At 44.3% G+C, this 23,846-nt stretch overlaps 1 protein-coding gene across 7 annotated transcripts in view; it reads left to right on the top strand.

Annotated features, from left to right (window-relative positions):
* RBM6 (RNA binding motif protein 6) overlaps positions 1-23,846 on the top strand; it is a 140,041-nt gene that overhangs the window by 95,979 nt on the left and 20,216 nt on the right. For 6 of the 7 annotated variants that reach the window (XM_055275943.2, XM_055275975.2, XM_063609503.1 and 3 more), the window contains 3 exons: positions 15,522-15,596; positions 21,531-21,591; positions 23,191-23,466. In XM_055275943.2, coding sequence (XP_055131918.2) covers positions 15,522-15,596; positions 21,531-21,591; positions 23,191-23,466 — 412 coding nt within the window. Of the gene's footprint in view, positions 1-14,436; positions 14,604-15,521; positions 15,597-21,530; positions 21,592-23,190; positions 23,467-23,846 lie in introns of those variants that run through there. The other variant, XM_055275965.2, reaches the window with a different exon arrangement.

Below are 23,846 nucleotides of genomic sequence, written 5' to 3'. Positions count from 1 at the left end.
CAGCCTGGGCGACAAAGTGAGACTCTGTCTCGAAAAGAAAAAAAAGAAAAAGAGACGGGACCTCACATATGTGCAGTGGTATGATCCGTAGCTCACTATAATCTTGAGCTCCTGAAACCTGATTCTTTAAAACAAAACAGTACAAAACTACTAAGTTTATAATTAAATATATAAATAAAATATAATAAAAATGTTCACTTCTGTTTTTATATTCTTTAAAATGACCCATAGGCTGGTGATTAGTAACTAAAGCATATGCTGTGGAACATCCAGCACTGATGTAAGTATATGAAGTTTGAATACGAGGTCAGTAGATTCAGAAGCTAAGTTACTGTATGGTAAAGACCATATTTTGCCTGAGCAGCTTTGGATATAGTTTTTTCTTTTTTTTTCTTTTTTTGAGACGGAGTATCGCTCTGTCGCCAGGCTGGACTGTGGTAGCGTGATCTCGGCTCACTGCAAGCTCCGCCTCCCAGGTTCAAGTAATTCTGCCTCAGCCTCCTGAGTAGCTGGGGCTACAGGTGCATGCCACCGCGCCCAGCTAATTTTTGTATTTTTAGTAGAGATGGGGTTTTACCATGTCAGACAGGATGGTCTCAATCTCCTGACCTCGTGATCCCCCTGCCTCAGCCTCCCAAAGTGGTAGGATTACAGGACTGAGCCACAGCACCTGGCCGGATATTTTTTTTTTTTTTTTTTTGAGACGGAGTCTCGCTCTGTCACCCAGGCTGGAGTGCAGTGGCGCAATCTCGGCTCACTGCAAGCTCCACCTCCCGGGGTTCACGCCATTCTCCTGCCTCAGCCTCTCCGAGTATCTGGGACTACAGGCGCCCGCCACCACGCCCGGCTAATTTTTTTTTTGTATTTTTAGTAGAGACGGGGTTTCACCGTGGTCTCGATCTCCTGACCTCATGATCCGCCCGCCTCGGCCTCCCAAAGTGCTGGGATTACAAGCGTGAGCCACCGCGCCCGGCCTTATAGTTTTTCTATGTGTGTTTTTCCTAAACCTTATTATACATAAACATATAAGGACAGAGATCAAATGCCCCCTGTCTAGAAACACCATTTCTGCCAGGCCCATCTTAATAAGGCTATGTCTTCTTTTTTATTTCTATACTTCCTTTTTTTTTTTTTTTTTTTTTTTTCTGTGACAGAGTTTTGCTCTTGTTGCCACCACACTCAGCTAATTTTTGTGTTTTTAGTAGAGACAAAGTTTCACCATGTTAGCCAGGCTGGTCTCGAACTCCTGACCTCAAATGATCCCCCCGCCTCGGCCTCCCAAAGTGCTGGGATTACAAGCGTGAGCCATCACGCCCAGCCTAGACTTCTTAGTGTGGTGTTTCATTTTCTTTTCTCTCTTTCCCATCCAGCTTTGTTCATTGTACATGCTCACGGTGCACTTTATATGACCTGTTGGCATATTTTCTCACTCTCTTTTTGTCTCTCTTCACTTCCAGCAGTGTTAAATAACTCTTTCCATTCTGCAGTTTTCCTGATAAGAATTTCAGATAGTGGTGGCCAGCTGGGCGCGGTGGCTCATGCCTGTAATCCCAGCACTTTGGGAGGCCAAAGAGGCAGATCACTTGAGGTCAGGAGTTCGATACCAGCCTGGCTAACATGGCGAAACTCCATCTCTACTAAAAATACAAAAGCTAGCTGGGTGTAGTAGCGCGTGCCTGTAATCCCAGCTACTAGGGAGGCTGAGTCAGGAGAATTGCTTGAGCCCGGGAGGCGGAGGTTGCAGTGAGCCGAGATCACACCACTGCACTCCAGCCTGGGTGACAGAGCGAGACTCTGTCTCAAAAAAAAAAAAAAGGCAATGAATAATTGGACAAGGAACCAAAACTCTTATTAAAAGAAAATTCCAGTCTATAGCAAGGGCAATTTTCCTTCTAAGGAACAGTACTGATATATCATGGCTAAAGAAGCAGGCTCAGCTTCTTTGTCCCTTTCACTGATTTGCTATGGCTTCTAACATAGGCTAGGAAAAGAAAAAAATCTGTTTCTCTTTTTCCCCTCCCTTCCCCTCCCCTCCCTTCCCCTCCCCTCTCTTTATCTATCTATCTGCTAAGGGCAGCAAATCTGTGTCCGTACAGGTCTGCAGCAACTTCAATTCTTGCCTCCTCAGAAGAAACGATATGACTGAGGGTCATAAGGCAGAAGGAGAGACCAAGGCAAGTTTTAGAACAGGAGAGAAAGTTTATTTAAAAGCTTTGGAACAGGAATGAAAGGAAGGAAAGGTACACTTGGAAGAGGGCCAAGCAGGTGACCTGAAAGACAAGTGCACCAACACATAGTCTTTCAACAGGATAGAGCACAGTTAAAACTGCCCTGGAAAAGCCAGACATACAGGCTACTCTGTATAATAGAAACTTCAGGATCAGGTTCGGTGGCTCACACCTGTAATCCCAGCACTTTGGGAGGCCGAGGTGGGCGGATCACGAGGTCAGGAGATCGAGACCATCCTGGCTAACACGGTGAAACCCCATCTCCACTAAAAATACAAAAAATTAGCCGGGCGTGGTGGCGGGCGCCTGTAGTCCCAGCTACTTGGGAGGCTGAGGCAGGAGAATGGCGTGAACCTGGGAAGCAGAGCTTGCAGTGAGCTGAGATCATACCATTGCACTCCAGCCTGGTCGACAGAGCCAGACTCCGTCTCAAACAAAAAAATAAAAAAGAAACTTCAGCATGCTTCCTAATACCGTTCAAAGATCTCCCTTTTTATGATTTTATTTAAATTTTTTTTTTTTTGGGGGGACAGAGTCTCACTCTGTTGCCCAGGCTGGAGCGCAGTGGCGTGATTCAGCTCACTGCAACATCCACCTCCCAGGTTCAAGCAATTCTCGTGCCTCAGCCTCCTGAGTAGCTGGGATTACAGGTGCCCACCACCACGCCTGGCTAATTTTTTTGTATTTTTAATGGAGACGGGGTTTCACCATCTTAGCCAGGCTAGTCTTGAACTCCAGACCTTGTGATCCACCCACCTTGGCCTCCCAAAGTGCTGGGATTACAGACGTGAGCCACCACGCCCAGCTCAATTTTAATATTTTTAGTAGAGACCGGGTTTCACTGTATTGGCCAGGCTGTTCTCAAACTCCCGACCTCAGTTGATTTGCCCACCTCAGCTCCGCAAGTGCTGGGATTACAGGCATGAGCCACTGCGCCCAGCAGGGTCTCCCTTTTTAAACATATTTTCTTTTTATAGCCTTCAAACTACAAGAGATGCCTTTTAATAAACTGGATGGTATGTCTTAATGTCTGATGGTGTTTAAAGGCATTCAAGGGTTAGGTCTGTGATAGATTGCCAAGGCATACAGGTCTGATCAGGAGAGTTTCTTGATGACTAGCTATGGGCTATGCCTTTGTAGCACATGATCCCAACTCCAGCAGGGATATAGTTAGTGACCTGTTGGCTTTGTCTTCTCCCAAACTCCTGGATTACTACAAATTTCTTCTTTGTGCAGGAATCATTCCCTCACTCTATACATATCTGCTGTTAAAAAAAAAAAAAAGTTAAGATATTATAGCCATTATATTGTAGCAGCTATGATATTATAGTTCAGTAAATGCTGCTTTCCAAATATTGGCTAATTTAACCATAGCATGTCTTCAATGTTAGAAGCCAGCCCTCATTTTTATCAGGGGCTGAAGTTTGATAATTCTTTGTGTTATTTGCTTGTGAAAATAAGTAGAACAAAAAGGATTAGGGACCTAACCTTGTATCCCAGTGAACCTTTTCTGACTTAAAGCTTCCATTCTTTTTTTTTTTTTTTTGGAGATGGGAGTCTTGCCCTGTCGCCAGGCTAGAGTGCAGTGGCGCGATCGTGGCTCACTGCAGCCTCCGCCTCCTGGGTTCAAGTGATTCTCCTGCCTCAGCCTCCCAAGTAGTTGGGACTACAGGCGCATGCCACCATGCCCAGCTAATTTTTTTTTTTTTTTTTTTTTTAATTTTTAGTAGAGACGGGGCTTCACCATGTTGGCCAGTATGGTCTCGATCTCTTGACCTCGTGATCCGTCCACCTTGGCCTCCCAAAAAGTTCCCTTCTTAGTCTTGGTGCTTCTGAGTGGCATTGGGTCAATAGCTTTCTGCCTAAGAAGAGAATTGGCTGGGCATGGTGGCTCACACCTGTAATCCCATCCCTTTGGAAGGCTGTGGCAGGAGGATCATTTGAGCCCAGGAGTTCAAGACCAGCCTGGGCATCATAGGAAGACCCCATGTCTGCATAAAATAAAATAAATTAGCCAGACTTGGTGACATGTACCTGTTGTCCCAGCTTGTCAGGAGGCTGAGGTGGGATGATGGCTTGAGCTCAGGAGATCAAGGCTGCAATGAGCTATGATCATACAACACCAGTGCACTCTAGCCTGAGTGACAGAGCAAGACCCTGTCTCAAAAAAAAAGCAGGGGGGCGTAGTTACCTCCCTGAAATGTTAGTTGAACAGTATGTATTCAGAAGTCCAGAGGCTCTGTATTTTATTAATATTTTCAAGGCACTATTTATTTAGAAATCAAGTCAGCAAGACTCTTTGAGGACGTTACAGGCAGAGGGGCTAAAGACACCTTTCGAGGAAGCTCAAGTACTTGGGTGGGAGGTGATAGATAAAGGGTCAGTAGAAATAATGTCTCTTTTTATTTTTTTTCCCATTAAAAAATTTTGTTTTAATAGCAATAGAGATAGGGTCTCACTGTGTTCCCTGAGCTGGTCTGGACTCAAGCTCCTGGGTTCAAGCAGTTCTCCCACCTTGACCTTCTAAAGTGCAGGGATTATAGGCATGAGCCATGAGCCACTGTGCGTGGCAAATTTCTTTTCATTCCTTTTTTTGAGACTGAGTTTTGCTTTTGTTGACCAGGCTGGATCTTGGCTCACTGTACCCTCTGTCTCCCGGGTTCAGGTGATTCTCTTGCCTCAGCCTCCTGAGTAGCTGGGATTACAGGTGCCCGCCACCATGCCCGGGTAATTTTTGTATTTTTAGTAGAGACGGGGTTTCTCCATGTTGGCCAGGCTGGTCTTGAACTCCTGACTTCAGGTGATCACCTGCCTCAGCCTCCCAAAGTGCTGGGATTACAGGTGTGAGCCACCGCTGCCGGCTCCAATGTCTCTCTTGGATGGTGGATCCTGAAGAATAGCTGCTGGTTCTTTGGGGATGCCTGGGGAATACTGTGCAGGCTTTGTGATGGGCTCAGCAGTGAGGCCTATACAGTATCTTAGGTCTTGTGGGCCTCAGTCTGCTCTCTTGGCTGTTCTCTACCACCTCCTGCCATTAAGTTTTTAAGAAAAAGGAATGGTTTTATTATATTCTTTGGTAAACAAAGCAAATTAAGAAGCTTTATATTTTTCACATTTATTTAACAAACTCCCTATTTGTTTTTCTCTATAGTGATTCAGTTTAGAGACCTATTCAATGAAGTATGCCTTGATGTTGAATTTAGAGTCTACTTTTTCCAGAAGAAAAGAGCCAGGGAGCTCCAACAGTAGTCATCTCAGAATATAAAAGTGTTATAGAAATGATGTAAATCAGGCCGGGTGCAGTGGCTTACGCCTGTAATCCCAGCACTTTGGGAGGCCGAGGCGGGCAGATCATGAGGTCCGGAGATCGAGACCATCCTGGCTAACATGGTGAAACCCCGTCTCTACTAAAAATACAAAAAAAAAATCAGCCAGGCGTGATGGCGGGCACCTGTAGTCCCAACTACTCGGGAGGCTGAGACAGGAGAATGGCGTGAACCCAGGAGGCGGAGCTTGCAGTGAGCCGAGATCGCGCCACTGCACTCCAGCCTGGGCAACAGAGCAAGACTCCGTCCCCAAAAAAGAAGAAAAAGAAGAAAAGAAATGATGTAAATCAGCTGCCCTTCACTCTGTGTTGAGGTGGGGGATGTCCCTAATTACAATACGAGAGAGCCTCTCTTATCTGGGACTAAAAGCCCTTGCCCTACATACCTCATAATTATTTTAGGGTTAACTGATTTAATTGTCAGGAAAGAACAAGCTGTATCTTGTTTCTGTATATATTCTACGTTGTGAGTATTTTTATTTTATTGCTATGTGACTGGAATCAACTCAGGAAAGAGGGAAAAATAAGGTAGAGGTTATAGAATTCTGAAGGGAATTCTGAGAATTATCAGTAAAATATGTCAAAATGTGATATTTTACTTCCACCAAGAATTAGGTCATATCTTTGTGTGAAAATAAATTATTTATTTATTTATTTATTTATTTATTTTGAGGTGGAGTCTCGCTCTTTTCACCCAGGCTGGAGTGCAATCACGCAATCTCGGCTCACTGCAACCTCCACCTCCCAGGTTCAAGCAATGCTCCTGCCTCAGCCTCCCGAGTAGCTGGGATTAGAGCCGCCCATCACCACACCTGGCTAATTTTGTACTTATAGTAGAGACACGGTTTCACCATGTTGGCCAGGCTGGTCTCGAACTCCTGACCTCAGTTGATCCACACACCCCCCCCCCCCACCGGGTCTCTCAAAGTACTGGGATTACAGGCATGGGCCACCACACCCAGCCTACGGAAATAAGTTATTAACCAGAGAAATTTTGACTGTGGCTTTTGTAAATGTTAGGTGAAACATTGCTCTAAAAGATACAAAATTATAACAAGCTGAAAAATTTTTTAAAAATCTGCATTTTAATGGTTCAGTTTTTCAGTTGTTCTGAGTGCTAATAGTTGGAGTTTATAAATTGTAAGAAGCAATCTACGGAGATTCTGTGATGAAGGAATTTGTTGAGTGCCCTGTTTGCCTCACAGTCTCAGTCTTTATGATAGAGTCTTGTCTTCTCACAAGGAGAGAAAAGATTTAAGGCTCTTTTGATTACTTACTTATTTGTTTATTTGTATATTTTGCCTCTTTGTTTTTGCTGCAAATGCAAATGTAATGGAACCTTAGAATGGGAGAGACTTGTGGATCCCCTGGTAGGCACTGTTCTTTCTATGTTCCTGGAGCTAAGTTCGTGGAATTACCTCCAAGACTACGGATCCCTGATTTTCTTTCATCATGATAGGAGGCATTTTCTAGAACCTGAATCTTACTTTAAAATGCATGTAAGACCTGCAAGGAGTAGTAGTGAAGTGGGTGGAATATATTCTTAGCACCAGACACCTTTAAAATATTTAAGTTCTCAGCCGGGTGCCTTGGCTCATGCCTGTAATCCCAACACTTTGGGAGGCCGAAGTGGGCAGGTCACAAGGTCAGGAGACCGAGGCCATCCTGGCTAACACGGTGAAACCCCGTCTCTACTAAAAATACAAAAAATTAGCCGGGCGTGGTGATGGGTGCCTGTAGTCCCAGCTACTTGGGAGGCTGAGGCAGGAGAATGGCATGAACCCGGGAGGCAGAGCTTGCAGTGAGCTGAGATCGCACCACTGCACTCCAGCCTGGGCAACAGAGCAAGGCTCCTTTTCAAAAAAAAAAAAAAAAACATATATATATATATGTGTGTGTGTATGTATGTATGTTTACATTTTCTTATGTCAGGGTCTGGCTTGGAGTGTATTGTGTTCCCAGAGCAGAGTTCTTTTTTTTTTTTTTTTTTTTTTTGAGATTGGGTCTCACTTTGTCACCCAGGCTGGAATGCAGTGGCACGAGCTTGGCTCACTGCAGCCTCGACCACACAGGTTCAAGCAACCCTCCCACCTCAGCCCCCGGAGTAGCTAGGATAACAGGCGCACACTACCATGCCCAGCTAATTTTTGTATTTTTTGTAGAGGCGGGGTTTTATCACATTGCCCAGGCTGGTCTCGAACTCCTGAGCTCAAGCAATCCACCTGCCTTGGCCTCCCCAAGTGCTGGGGTTACAGGCGTGAGCCACTGTGCCCAGCTGCAGAGTTCATCTTGAGACCTTGACTTCTGCCAGCTGTGATCCTAGTGGGTGGGGCTCTGGGGCTCAGTGAAACAGCCATTTTGCTTCAGAAAACACAAATAAGATTTTGGCTTGATGCTGGTTGTTGCTGGCGTCATATAGTCTAAAATGTTCGTTGTCAAGAACATTTTAGTAAAAGTTTTTGTTCTACTTTCATCTAGTCAAGAAAAGATAGGAAGTGGCAGCTGACAGGGCAGTATCTTCATGCCCCTTAACCTTACATTGGACACTGAAGTGGGACTGTGTTTTCATTGGAAGTCCCAGTGGGGCCTTATCTCCTGGATGCTCAAAGTGCAGCTCAGATCCTGTTGGGTAAAAGGACTAGTCAAAATGGAGGACATGGAGAAGGCCAACAGGCAGAGCTATAGAGTTGACATAGGGCATTCTTTGTACTTTCCTTAGCCATTGTACTTTTTTTCTTCCTCCATCTCCTCCTTCCCTCTTGTGTCTCATTTTGGTTTGGCCTTTGGGAATAGTGGGTTTTAAAAAATATTTGAACTATAACATATCCTTGTACCATAAAGAATGAGCCTGACTGCTTTACAAAGGATTTCTATGAAAAGTAATCTTTTATACTAAGAGAAATGACACATCTGTTTTAAACCTGTTACTTTTGTTCCCCGGGCTTTGCTCTTTCTGCAGGTCCATTTGACTGTCATGGTTCTTGAAACTCCTGGTAGCAGCCATTTACTAGCAGCACTCTTTATCTTAGACACAGCACCTAAAGCAATTGTAGGTGTTTTAAGAACAGAAAGCCCATCTTAAGCAGACCAGTTTGAGGGATTGGCAGTGCTGTCAAGAAACAAGGGCTTTGTGGCAGTCTCTCTAAAAACTCCCTATGAGTCCATTTCTTGCAACTTCTTTAGACTCTGCTGTGTGTATCTTTTCATCAGAAGCTACCTCTTTGATGTGGCAAGTGTCATGAATTGACTGACTCTCTGGAATTTAAAAACAAAGACAATATGGCCAAAAGAAAACCTGACTTTTAGTACTATATGTGTTGCCAATTAGCTCTGTATTCTTGGGCAGACTACTCAGTGTATCCCAGCCATCCATATGCCCTACTTGTAAGAATCTAATGAGACGATACTGTGAAGAATGCCTTTGTAAACTGTAAATTGCTTTGTGAATAAAGATACTATCTCTGATAAACAGTACCAGTTCTCAGCCACCAATAACCTGATACTCCCATACTGTGTTTGGAAGAAACACAAAACAATGAAGAGTGATTGCGACTTTTCAATGTGAGTTGTATTCACAAAACTCATATACTTTTTCCCTGCCTTTTGATACTGTTTATCGCTTTCTATGTTGTAATGGGAAGATCACACAGCAGTCGTTTTCTCAGTACAAAGTATAGCTACGACTGAGCTTGCGTTGAAGATCTTTAACAAAGATGCAAAGCTGCTGTCCAGAAATCTTCTCTTCTTTCCATTTTCTCTTATACCTCCCAGTATCTTAAGAATCCTTGAGGCTGGGCACGATGACTCACTTTGGGAAGCTGAGGCAGGAGGATCACTTGAGCCCAGGAGTTTGAGACCAGCCTAGGCAACATAGTGAGACCCCCATCTCTACAAAAAAATTTAAAAATTAGCTGGGCATGGTGGTGTGCACCTGTGGTCTCAGCTACTTAGGGAGGCTGAGGTGGGAAGATTGCTTGAGCCTGGGAGGTCAAGGCTGCAGTGAGTCATGATTGCACCACTGTGCTCTATCTAGCCTCCAACCTGGGCAACAGAAGCGAGACCCTGTCTTTAAAAAAAAAAATAATAATAATATCCTTGAGGATTGGTTTTGAGCCAATGGAATGGGAGCATATGGTAGAGTCTCAACACTCTGACCCTAGTCCTTCTGACAGGCAGTCACAAAATGAGAACATGAAGTCTCTAAGAGCAGCTGATGAAAAAGGAAATGGGAATGTAGATGTTCAATCAGCAGCCCTCCAGACCCAGTTTGCTCCTCTGTGGTGTCTCTAAGTGGAGAATAAGGACTTGATTTGCCATTCTAGAGTGCAAAAATCTAGCTTTTTGCAGCTTCACATGAAGACTTCTTGAAATGTACTTAGTAATATCTATGTGTGACTTTGCCAAGTGATGGCTTTGGGCTGGAAAGGATTTTAGCAGGTTTTAGTCTAATTTAAGCCTAATCTAACACTGCTGAGAAAGGAGGAGATGTCTTTGGTTTTACTTTCTAATATATGGTACCTCTTAGCTGGGCGCAGTGGCTCATGCCTGTAATCCCAGCACTTTGGGAGGCCGAGGCAGGCGATCACTTTAGGCCAGGAGTTCAAGACCAGCCTGGCCAACATGGTGAAACCCCGTCGCTATTAAAAATACAAAAATTATCCGGGTGTGTTGGCACACACCTGTAATCCCAGCTACTTGGGAGGCAGAAACAAGAGAATCGCTTGAACTCGGGAGGCAGAGGTTGCAGTGAGCCAGTATCATGCCACTGCATGCCACTCCAGCCTGGGCAACAGAGCAAGACCCTGTCTCAAAAAAAAAAAGAGATCTATCTTCTTTTTATGTACATATACATACATACATACATACATGTATGTACACATATATATATATATATATGGCACCTCTTTTTTTTTTTTGAGACGGAATCTTGCTCTGTTGCCAGGCTAGAGTGCAGTGGCATGATCTTGGCTCACTGCAACCTCTGACTCCCTGGTTCAAACGATTCTCCTGCCTCAGTCTCCTGAGTAGTTGGGATTACAAGCACATGCCACCACACCCAGCTAACTTTTGTATTTTTAGTAGAGACGGGATTTCACCATGTTGGCCAGGATGGTCTTGATCTCCTGACCCTGTGGTCCTCCCACCTCAGCCTCCCAAAGTGCTAGGATTACAGGCATGAGCCACCGTGCCCAGCCCTTTTTTTTTTTTTTTTTTTTTTTTTTAAAGAGACGGAGTCTCACTCTGTCGCCCAGGCTGGAGTGCAGTGGCGTGATCTTGGCTCAGTGCAACCTCTGCCTCCTGGGTTCTAGCAGTTCTCCTGCCTCAGTCTCCCGACTGGCTGCCTCAGTCTCCCGACTGGCTGGGATATACAGGTGTATATCACCGCAACCAGCTAATTTTTTGTATTTTAGTAGAGACAGGGTTTCACTGTGTTGCCCAGGCTGGTCTCGAACTGAGCTCAGGCAATCCACCCGCCTCGGCCTCCCAAAGTGCTAGGATTACAGGCGTGAGCCACCGTGCCTGGCCTATATGGTACCTCTTTAGGAGCCAGACCTGGTTAATCAGACACATGGCTTTCATGATTCCTTTGCTTGAGTAGCTTAATAACTCAATAAATCAAAAGATGAATAAATATTCTAATGTGTGAAGATAGATAATAGGCAATTAAGAATGGACATCCTGGCCGGGCGCGGTGGCTCAAACCTGTAATCCCAGCACTTTGGGAGGCCGAGGCGGGCGGATCACGAGGTCAGGAGATCGAGACCATCCTGGCTAACACGGTGAAACCCCATCTCTACTAAAAATACAAAAAAAAAATTAGCCGGGCGTGTTGGCGGGCGCCTGTAGTCCCAGCTACTCAGGAGGCTGAGGCAGGAGAATGGCGTGAACCCGGGAGGCAGAGCTTGCAGTGAGCCAAGATTGCGCCACTGCACTCCAGCCTGGGGGACAGAGCAAGACTCCGTCTCAAAAAAAAAAAAAAAAAAAAGAAAAAAAAAGAATGGACATCCACGGCTGGGCGCTGGGGCTCATTCCTGTAATCCTAGCACTTTGGGAGGCCGAGGTGGGTGGATCACGAGGTCAGGAGGTAGAGACCATCCTGGCCAACATGGTGAAACCCCATCTCTGCTAAAATACAAAAAATTAGCTGGGTGTGGTGGTGGGCGCCTGTAGTCCCAGCTACTCGAGAGGCTGAGGCAGGAGAATTGCTTGAACTTGGGAGGCGGAGGTTGCAGTGAGCCAAGATCGCGTCACTGCACTCCAGCCTGGCGACAGAGTGAGACTCCATCTCAAAAAAAAAAAAAAAAAAAAAAGAATGGACATCTACTGAAAGTGATTGCATCATCCTACCCATTCATTAGTCTAACCCCCTACAGGTTACTTTCCTAGGAGACACTGACAGGTCTCTGTTTTCTGAAATCCAGAGAAAGGCAGCAATGGGGAGGGGTGCACTGTATGTATGTCATACCTGTGCTTGGTATATCTGGGTTGCTTGTGTATGATAGCAGCTAGGGAATCAAATCATAGATAAATTGTTCTCATACAGGTTTGTCCTATGACTACCTATTCTTATTAAACAATTGGCTATATTGACCCTTTTTGGTTTTGGAAAAATAATAATAATTTTTTTAAGAGGGAAAAACAAACAATTGGCTACCCTTCAACAGTGGTGTTAAAACCATTTCACATTATTTAGCAGTGGTCACTGTCTGCTTACGTCTAACTATGTGCAGGTTGAGAAAAAGGACCGCCCGAGTTATAGATGATTCTGTGAGAATAAGAAATCATTGCTTTTGTAATACATGAGGTAAAGGTAATCTGAGAGATGACATGCTGATGGGGACTCCTGGCAAGGGGAGTTCCCTACGCTCAACAAAAGGTCATCCACAGCTACTGGAACATTTTTGTTGTCTGAGAAGTATAAAGTGCCTTAGAAATACCTGAATCCATTAATGCCTCCAATTGGTGAAATCAGAATTTGCAGGTGACTGAAACTGACAGTAGTGCCTTGTTCTGGTTCACTGTTCAAATGACAACCCACATGTTTTATGGATTGGGTATACAGATGTATGCTCTAACAGCAGTATCTCCCTCCAGAGCCACTGTGTACTAAGCACCAGGTCCTCCAGGGATAGTTGGCTCTATTCAGTCTTTCATTCATTCAACAAGAGCTTACTAAGCTCCTTTTTGGTACCAGATACTGTTTGGTGCTGAAAATAAATAAAAGGCCAGCAAGATTAAGTAGACTGTAAGCTCTGGACCAGTAATTTGACAACAGAAAGTACTGTCGTAAAGATACAGTTTCTGATGTGTAGTGACCATTCTGTATGAAACCTTAGTCTTTCAGCAGATTAAAATGGGTGGTGAAATATTCCTACCTAGCAAGCAAGCAAGGTGAAATGAGTGGCTATTTGACTCCTACCTGCTGATGCTGGTCTTTTTTGGTTCCTAGGGCTTATAATGATCAACATTTCTTGAGCCCTCACTATATTCTATGCTAAGCTCTTTACATGTATGAATTTACTTAATCTTCACAGCCACCCTAAGAAGTAGTTACTGTTGTCCTTACTTTACAGATGAGGAAATGGAAGCACAAAGAAGTTAAGGACGTTGCTGAAGGTCATGGAGTAGAGGCAGGATTCAAATTTAGGGAACTCAGCCTACAGTCCATGCTCTTAAAGATGTTATATACTGTCTCTGGGCTTAGAAGGGGTTCATCTTAGGCCAGACACGATGGCTCACGTCTGTAATCCCAGCACTTTGGGAGGCCAAAGCGGGCAGATCACGAGGTCAGGAGTTCGAGACCAGCCTGACCAACATAGTGAAACCCCATCTCTACTAAAAATACAAAAGTTAGCCAGGCGTGGTAGTGTGCGCCTCTAGTCCCAGCTACTTGGGAGGCTGAGGCAGGAGAATCGTTTGAACACGGGAGGCGGAGGTTGTGGTGAGCCGAGATCGTGCCACTGTACTCCAGACTGAGTGACAGAGCAAGACTCTGTCTCAAAAAAAAAAAAAAAAAAAAAAAAAAGACGGCCAGGCGCAGTGGCTCACGCCTGTAATTCCAGCACTTTGGGAGGCCGAGGTGGGTGGATCACCTAAGGTTGGGAATTCGAGACCAGCCTGACCAACATGGAGAAACACCGTCTCTACTAAAAATACAAAATTAGCCAAGCGTGGTGGCGCGTATCTGTAATCCCAGCTATTCGGGAGGCTGAGGCAGGAGAATCGCTTGAACCTGGGAGGCGGAGGTTGCAGTGAGCCGAGATCACGCCATTGCACTCCAGCCTAGGCAACAAGAGCGAAACTGTCTCAGGAAAAAAAAAAAGGGGGGCGCTTCATCTTGACTAACTTCCTGCATTGGTAGAGCTTGATAGAGTGGTCCTTCCCAGACCCTTCCCTGCATACAGAGCCTGTCTCTTTTCTGATTGGTCCCTAAGGCCAGATTACCTGTCCCTAATACTGAGCAGAAGCTGGTGAATGAAACAGGAGATCCCTCAGTCAAAACAAAAAAAAGGAAAAAGAAAAATGAAACAGGAGATCCCTTCTCTACAGCCCAGATGTAAGTCCAGCTGTGCCCTTCACCACCTGGGTGACCCCACCTCTGTGAACATAGGTCCTCATCTGTAAAGTGTAGATAATGTTATTTCATCGGATCATTTAGGGGATTAAATAAGATAATGTACTTAGCGGTTTCTGGCTCTGAGTAAGTGCTTAATAAATGTTAGCAATTTTTATTATCATTGTCCTTAGCCTTGAGAACAAGCCAGGGAATAGTTTCTCAGACCAGATGCTAAGACCTAGGTAGATGGGCAATTTTCCTTGGTTTTGACAAGACAATAATTTTATCCTGTGTATTTCTCTTGACTTTTTTGATGTGAAAAGCAGAGAGGTAAAGCATTATTTGACAGATGTATGGATTCAAGCAAGAAACTGAGGTCCAATTGCAAAGAAATGGCTTGTATAACTCAGAGCCCTGTCTGAGGAAACACAGAGGACCCTAGAGGGCGGAGAATGAACACAGCGCAGGGGCTAGTTCCAGAGTCGCATTCTCGGTTAGTTCACTTTCAAGTGTGGGTGAGGGTCCCTTGGCAGTAGGCAGAGAATTTTTTTCCCCTGCACCAACACATATCTGCTGGCTAGTGTTTGTTAAACAAAACTTTATTTTAATGTGAAATAGAATTCATGACTTGCCCAAAATGGAGAGGCAAGGGAGCTCTTTAACAGGCTTGTTGAGCCCCTTTTCCCACCTGTTCCTGTGCCAGACTTTCCCAAAGGCTTACTTGCCAATGGTTGCTCCTCGGATCTCAGGGCTAGCTCACTCTATAGGCTCCAAGCCAGAGTGATACCGCCGCCGCCGCTGTTGCTCCCACCAGCCATTCAGTTTCCTGCTGTAAGGATGTAACTTGCTGTGAAGCTTTCACCTTCCTCCTATCTTCCTGTCTTCAATGTTGTATGTCTTTGTCCTGGTGCTTTTGCCATACAGCCAGTGTTTCAAAGAAAATTTTCGGGCACTAAAGTTATAGCCCTTATTACCGTTCCAAGGAGATGTAAGATAGCTGTGGAAAAAAAGAGGGCTCCTCTGCCTCTGTGCAGAAGGAAGAGTTTGCTTCTTGATAGTGTGCTAGCTCCTGAGCTAGGTGGGGGACTTGCTGGGATTCAAGAGAGTGCATTACCTGACCTCTGGACAAGTAGACTGGGCATAGCCTGCCCAAGGACAGCACCCTAACCTACAGGAACCAAGGCCGAAGACTGATTTCACCTTCTCGTACTCCCCTTTCCTAAGCTAAAGCTTGCTCTGCAACACTGCCCCAGGTCTGTGGCTTAAAACAGCCATTTCCTTTCACCAGTGAATTAAGCTCACTCTTTATAAAATGTTTCAGCTTGGGGATTGGAAAGGCTCTCTGTGCCTTTCTGTCTCTGTCTGTTTCTCCAAGGGTTGACGTTGATGGCTTCTGTCTTTGTCTTTACAGGGAACTCTAATGATCCAGGACAAAGAAGTTACCCTGGAGTATGTACCAAGCCTGGATTTTTGGTACTGCAAACGAGTAAGTACCAAGAATCCCTTTCTTTAGAAGTAAGTATCTGGAATAACAGCTCCTCCATATCTCTAGGAAGGCTGCCTGCTAACATGCATTCCCAAGGACAAAGCTCTTCTTCCTCAGGTCACTTCAGTTGAACAGAGGAGGTCAAGACGAGGTCATTCATAATTTGTCTTTCCCAGCTGCTGCATGTGGCCATAGAGAGTTCTGGACCTGCAGTTGGAGACACTTTCCCAAGGACATGTGCCATTATTTCTATCAGTTATAAAAATAACAGTTCCTTGACATATAATATCTTCTCACCTCTCCTGGGGGTGGTCATAAAGGAATTCTTGTTTGGAAAAGTAGGTTTGGAGAGACTAGTTCTTTGGGAGTTGTACATTTTTTGGACATTCTTGGGTTTCCAAGGGTATAGAACTTCAGACACCGTGGCATTTTACCTCTGTTAAACTCCATATTCTCTTCGAGTGGGATATTTAAAATTTTAGGCTATACTCTTTTTTTTTGAAACGGAGTCTCATTCTGTTGCCCAGGCTAGAGTGCAATCTCAGCTCACTACAACCTCTGGCTCCTGGGTTCCAGCGATTCTCCTGCCTCAGCCTCCCGAGTAGCTGGGATTACAGGCACGTGCCACCTCACCTGGCTAATTTTTGTATTTTTAGTAGAGATGGGGTTTCACCATGTTGGCCAGGCTGGTCTTGAACTCCTGACCTCAAGTGATCCACCTGACTCGGCCTCCCAAAGTGCTGGGATTATAGGCGTGAGCCACTGTCCCCAGCCTGTTTATTTATTTATTTATTTATTTTGAGACAGAGTCTCGCTCTGTCGCCCAGGCTGGAGTGCAGTGGCACGATCTCAGCTCACTACAACTCTGCCACTGGGGTTCAAACGATTCTCCTGCCTCAGCCTCCTGAGTAGCTACGATTACAGGCACGTGCCACCATGCTCAGCCAATTTTTTTGTAGTTTTTAGTAGAGATGGGGTTTCACCATCTTGGCCAGGCTAGTCTTGAACTCCTGACCTCATTATCCACCCACCTCAGCCTCCCAAAGTGTTGAGATTACAGGCGTGAGCCACTGCACCCAGCCTGCTGTCCTCTTTAAAGATCCAGTTTGATTGCAGTGAACATGAAAATATAATTTGGTTCATTGCTACTACTTAGTATCAAAAATAATTATGAAAAATATATAAAGTTTCTGAGCCCTGACGCACTAAAAATGTTACAGTACTTGAAAAAATTTAGTAAAGACTTTAGCTTGACATTTGTGTTAGTCAGTAGAATACAACTTGAAGAGCTATGATTGTTACTAGCCAAAGTACTCATATTTCATGGATATACTCCCTTAGGGTGTCATTTTAGGAAGATATTTCGTTTGCTTTTATTTAGATAAAATACATGTTACATTACATTTGCCATTTTAACCATTTTGAAGCATTAATTCAGTGACATTAAGTACCTTCACAATGTTGTGCAGCTATCAACACTATCTGCTTCCTAGAACTTTTTTTTTTTTTTAAATAGGAGATGGAATCTCACTATGTTGCCCAGGCTGGTCTCACAGTCCCCGGCTCGAGTCATCCTCCCACCTCAACTTCCCAAATAGCTGGGACTACAGGTGCCATCATGTCCAGCTTAGTTCCAGAACTTTTTTTTTTTCTTTCTTTTTTTTGAGACAAGATCTCACTCTTGTTTCTCAAGCTGGAGTACAGTGATGTGATCATGGCTCACCACAGCCTTGACCTCCTGTGCTCAAGCGATCCTCTCACGTTGGCCTCCCGAAGTTCTGGGATTGCAGGTGTGAGCCACCATATCTAGCCTCAGATCTTTTTTAAACCCTCAAAAGGAAAATTAATCAGTCACTTCCCACTTCTTCTTCTCCCAGTCCCCAGAAACCATTAATCTTTTTTCTATCTCCATAGATTTGCCTATTCTGGATATTTCATATAAGTGGAATCAAAATATGTAAACTTTTGTGTTGGCCTTTCACCTAGCATGTTTTCAGAGTTCATGTATGTTATAGTATTTGTCAGTACCTCATTTCTTTTTGTGGCTAAATAATACGAATATATCACATTTTGTTCATCCATTCCTCAGTTGATGGACATTTGGGTTGTTTCTACCCTGACTTTGGTGAATAATAGAACCTTCGTGTGCTAGTTTTTGTTTGAACAGCTGTTTTCAGTTATTTGGGGGTATGTATCCAGGAGTGGAATTGCTGGGTCATATGGTAATTTTATATTTAACTCTTTGAGGAACCATCAAACTGTATTTCTTTTATTAGCAAACTTTTTCATAGACTACAGCTGTACCATTTTATATTCCTATCAGCAATATATAAGGGCTTCATTTCTCCACCTGCTTGCCAACATTTGTTCTTTTCCCTTTATTTGATAATAGCCATCCTAATGGGTATGAAATAATATCTCACTGTGGTTTTGATTTGCATTTCCCTAATGACTTTGAGGGTCTTTTTTCATGTGTTTGTTGGCCATTTGTATATCTCCTTCGGAGAAATGTTCAACCAAGTCCTTTGCCCTTTGGAATTGATTTGCATGTCTTTTTGTTGTTGAGTTGTAAGACTACTTTATATTTTCTGGATATTAATCCCTTATCAGATATATGATTTGTAAATATTTTCTATGTGTTATCTTTCACTTTCTTGAGAGTATCCGCTTTCTAGAAAAAAAAAGAGAGAGAGAGAGAGATAAGGTCAGCCAGGTGTGGCTCATGGCTGTAATTCCAACATTCTGGGAGGCTGAAGTAGGCAGATCACTTGAGCCCAGGAGTTCGAGACCAGCCTGGGCAACATGGCAAAACCCCATCTCTACAAAAAATACAAAAATTAACTGCGTGTGGTGGTGCATGCCTATCGTCCCAGCTACTAAGCAGGCTGAGGTGGGAGGATCACCTGAGCCCAGGAGGTTGAGGCAGCAGTGAGCCATGATAGTGCCACTATACTTCAGTACTCCATCCTGGGTGACAGAGCAAGACCTTGTCTCAAAATTTTTTTTAGCTAGGTGCGGTGGCTCACGCCTATAATCCCAGCACTTTGGGAGGCCAAGGCAGGCGGATCATCTGAGGTTGGGAGTTGGAGATCAGCCTGACCAACATGGAGAAACCCCATCTCTATTAAAAATACAAAATTAGCTGGGCATGGTGGCGCATGCCTGTAATCCCAGCTACTCAGGAGGCTGAGGCAGGAGAATCACTTGAACCTGGGAGGCAGAGGTTGCGGTGAGCCGAAATTGCAACATTGCACTCCAGCCTGGGCATCAAGAGTGAAACTCCATCTCAAAAAAAAAAAAAAGAAAATTTTTAAGTTTATTATGTACCTATTAAAAATTTTTTGTAATTAAAACAAATGCTAATGGCGGTATTATTCATAATAGCCAAAAAATGGAAATAACCAAAATGTCCATTGGCTGATGGATAGACAAACAAGTTGGCATATCCATACAATGAAATGCTATTTGACAATGAAAAGGAATGAAGTACTGATGCATATTACAACCTAGATAAACCTTGAAAATACTATGCCAGACACAGAAGACCATACATTGCACAATTCCATGTCCCTAGGGGTAAGAATGGGGGAGGTAACTCCACTAGATTTCTTTTGGGGGTGATGAAAATGTTTCAGAATTAGATTATGGTGATGGTTGCACTATACATTTACTAAAAATCATTGAATTGTACACATAAAATAGGTCAGTTTTATGGGGTTTGTTTTTGTTTTTAAGAGAGAGTCTTGGTTTGTCACCCAAGCTGGATTGCAGTGGCACAATCTTGGCTCATGACAACCTCCACCTCCCAGGTTCAAGTGATTCTCGTGCCTCAGCCTCCCGAGTAGCTGGGATTACAGGCGCATGCCACCATACCCAGCTAATTTTTGTATTTTTAATAGAGATGGGGTTTCTCCATGTTGGCTAGGCTGGTCTTGAACTCCTGGCCTGAAATGATCCAACCGCCTCGGCCTCCCAAAGTACTGGGATCACCAGCATAAGCCATCATGCCAGGCCTGTTTTACGCTATTCACTCAGTGGCTGAAGTGTCACATACTTTATTCGTTGGCATGTAGATACTCAGTTGTCCCAGCACCATTTGTTGAAGAGACTATTCTTTCCCCATTGGCACTTTCCCCATTGTTAGAAGTCAGTTGACCATAATCTATAGGTTTATTCCTAGATTCTCAGTTTTATTCTGTTGATCTATATGTTTACAAATAGCACCAGTTACCACAGCAGCTCTCCTGTAGTAACAACTCTCCAATCCCAGTGGCTTAAAACAACAAGCATATTCTTCACTCACATTACATGTTAGGGACTATGGGTTGTTTGCTACAGTTCTATTCCACGTGGCTTCTCATCCCGGGACCCAGGCGGAAGAAACAGTCTCAATATGGGGCAGTGTCCCTCTGGCTAAGGGAGAGAGAGGTTCATTCACACAAGCAGTGGCTCCTAAGGCTTCTCTTAGACCTAGTGTAGGTCATGTTCACTCATGTTTTATTGGTGAAAGCAAGGAAGGCACATGGCCAAGGCTGACAATGGAGAGAGGAAGTATACTCACCCTGTGGGGAGGCATGACAGCCACTTGGCAGTGGGCAGGGGTGTGTGTGTGTGTGTGTGTGTGTGTGTGTGATCTGTTTATATGGAAGGGAACAATGAAATAACTGACTGTAGTGATCTTACTCAAGTGAGTTAACCTCTCTAGGCCTCAGTTTCCTCATCTACAAAATGAGGAGATAGGAGTACCCATTTCATGAAGTTTATTGGGGTTGTCAGGATCAATAAGTGATGACATATACAGTAGGCCAGATACATGGTATGTACTATTTAAGAAGTAGCCGGCTGGGTGCGGTGACTCACACCTATAATCCCAGCAATTTGGGAGGCCGAGGCGGGCAGATCACCTGAGGTCGGGAGTTCGAGACCAGCCTGACCAATATGGAGAAACCCTGCCTCTACTAAAAATACAAAATTAGCCGGGTGTGGTGGCACATGCCTGTAATCCCGCTACTCAGGAGGCTGAGGCAGGAGAATCACTTGAACCTGGGAAGTGGAGGTTGTGGTAAGCCGAGATCATGCCATTGCACTCCAGCCTGGGCAACAAGAGTGAAACTCCATCTCAAAAGAAAAAAAAAAAAAAAAGAATTAGCCACTGCTACTATTGTTATTGTCTTCTCCTCAACTCCATCTGGCAGACCTTTACTCGTCCTATAAGGCCCTCCTCAAATACCATCCTCTTTATAGTTCTTACTCTTTGATTTCCTGCCAACCAAGTTTCTGCCCCCATGGCATTTGGAAGCTCAGTGGCAAAAGTTTAGGGATTTCGGGGTTGGGCAGTGTGCTTGACTTTTTGTTCACATGTTCAGACAAGAATAATTACATTCACATTAAAAATATCTCTTACCTTATTCTGGGCTAGTGAATGTTCCCTTTCAATGTCTTTTAGATAGCTGCCAGAGACACTATCCGTATCTCTTCCTCCTCCTACCTTGTACCTCATTATCAGTGTTTGAGAAAGGAGTTGATAACTGAATTCTCAGTTCTAGCCAAATGTGAATGGGGATCTCACAGTCAGTTCAGGCCCAAGTTTTGGGTGCAGACTGTAAATGGCTTTGGGACAATAGTATTATATAAACCATTTAACAGTAGTTTTCTAGGCATATTTCCTATAAGAATCTTTATCCAGGGCAAAGGCATTTGGGTTGCGCCAAAGTCCCAGATGCCTTGTTATAAGGTAGCTCTCAAACAGTAGCTCATCAGATCCTGTCTGCCAGCCCTAATCAGTGGGGAATATCAGATTCTTTTTTTAAGCTTTGAGGGGATCTGGGATATGGCTTGTTTCTTTCATTTTGGGGAGGTTTCACTTTGTTAGATATACATAAGATTTTTAAAAATGTTTTCAGTCAAATTGAATTATTTCCTTCTTCCTTACAGTGTAAGGCAAGCATTGGTGGGCACCGATCTTCCTGTTCATTCTGCAAGAACCCAAGAGAAGGTGAGTGGTGAAAGTGGTAGCAGTTTTTATCTCGTGCGTTGAGCAAAACAAATTTTTCACGTTTTCCTTGGCTTTGAAGAATTATCATCCCTAAATCCAAGTTGATCTACAAACCTTTTTTTTTTTTTTTTTTTTTTGAGATGGAGTCTCGCTGTGTTGCCCAGGCTAGAGTGCAGTGGCGCCATCTTGGCTCACTGCAACCTCCGCCTCCCAGGTTCAAGCGATTCCCCTGCCTTAGCCTCCTGATTAGCTGGGATTACAGGCATGTGCCACCACGCCCTGTAGCCCAGCTAATTTTTTTGTATTTTTAGTAGAGACGGGGTTTCACCATGTTGGTCAGGCTGGCCTCGAACTCCTGACCTTGTGACCCAACCCACCTTGGCCTCCCAAAGTGCGGGGATTACAAGTGTGAGTCATGGCACAACGCCTGCAAACCTTTTTTTTTTTTTTTTTTTTTTTTTTTGAGATGGAGTCTCTCACTCGCCCAGGCTGGAGTGCCGTGGCGCAATCTCGGATCACTGCAAGCTCCGCCTCCCAGGTTCACACCATTCTCCTGCCTCAGCCTCCCGAGTAGCTGGGATTACAGGCACCCGTAAGGGCCATATCTTCGGTAATTTTGTCCCCAGATCTGTTGTTATCATTGATTATAATAGGTTCAAGGTGTCATGAAGGATTCGTTATATTTAAATGTTTGGTAAGTGATACAGAGATTTCATAAGATTACATTTTTTAAATGGTTGGATAGTTTCTTCTGTGAACTATTTCATGTCCTGTCTCAGCTTCACTTAAAATATTTTGTCAGGAACTGTCAGAGGACTTTTTATTAGATATTTCTGAGACAATATTAAAAGCATTCCAGTCCGGGCATGTTGGCTCACACCTGTAATCCCAGCACTCTGGGAGGCCAAGGCAAGTGGATCACCTGAGGTCAGGAGTTCGAGACCAGCCTGGCCAACATGGTGAAACCTCATTTCTACTAAAAATACAAAAAATTACCCGGGCGTGGTGGCGGGCACCTATAATCCCAGCTACTCTGAAGGCTGAGGCAGGAGAATCGCTTGAACCTGGGAGGCAGAGGTTGCAGTGAGCCAAGATCATGCCATTGCACTTCAGCTGGGCAACAAGAGCAAAACTCTATCTCCAAAAAAAAAAATAAATAAATAAATAAAAGGCTGGGCGCGGTGGCTCACGCCTGTAATCCTAGCACTTTGGGAGGCCAAGGCGGGTGGATCACGAGGTCAGGAGATTGAGACCGTCCTGGCTAACACGGTGAAACCCCGTCTCTACTAAAAATACAAAAAATTAGCCGGGCGTGGTGGCGGGCGCCTGTAGTCCCAGCTACTCCGGAGGCTGAGGCAGGAGAATGGCATGAACCCAGGAGGTGGAGCTTGCAGTGAGCCGAGATCACGCCACTGCACCCCAGTCTGGGGGACAGAGCAAGACTCCGTCTCAAAAAAAAAAAAAGGCATCCCAGTATGAGTATTTACTGGCAGGTAAGGAGAAATTACAGTAGTAGTGTTTTTTCTTTTGTTTTCCTTTTTTTTCTTTTTTTTTTTTGATAAAGCCTTCTAGAGATTCTCTTTGTTTCTGTTCCACTAGTGACAGAGGCCAAGCAAGAATTAATAACCTACCCTCAGCCTCAGAAAACATCCATACCAGCACCATTGGAAAAACAGCCCAACCAGCCCCTAAGACCAGCTGATAAGGAACCTGAACCCAGGAAGAGGGAAGAAGGACAAGAGTCACGCTTAGGACATCAAAAGAGAGAAGCAGAAAGGTATCTGCCTCCTTCTCGAAGGGAAGGGCCAACTTTCCGAAGAGACCGAGAGAAGGAATCATGGTCTGGAGAGACACGCCAGGATGGAGAGAGCAAAAGTAAGTAGTTTGTCAGGGTACACACCAGACTGTGATCGTCACAATGGAGCATAGATGGCCAATGTTATGTCCGGGAGCTATCTGCTTTCCAGTACCCTAAGAGATCTGTGCATGGCCTGATGACAGAGGCCATTGCTTTCTGTGGACCTTACTGTACTCCTTAAAGGAATCTATGCCCTTCAAATAGTAAATTGCTATATGAATGCAGTAAGGCATGATTTTAGATTTCTAAGTATGGTGAAGAGAAGTATGCGGTATTTATTTGTTTAGCATTTTTTTTACAGAACCAGACTTGCTAGTAGCATCTATAGTAAAAAATGACAATCAGACTCTTGGGACTTCAAAAATTTATCTGTCTCTCCCTTTTGTTGCCCTTCTCC

The sequence above is a fragment of the Symphalangus syndactylus genome, chromosome 1 (genome assembly GCF_028878055.3).
Source record: "Symphalangus syndactylus isolate Jambi chromosome 1, NHGRI_mSymSyn1-v2.1_pri, whole genome shotgun sequence".
Classification (NCBI taxonomy): domain Eukaryota; kingdom Metazoa; phylum Chordata; class Mammalia; order Primates; family Hylobatidae; genus Symphalangus; species Symphalangus syndactylus.
This window is presented reverse-complemented; position numbering and strand designations above follow the sequence as displayed.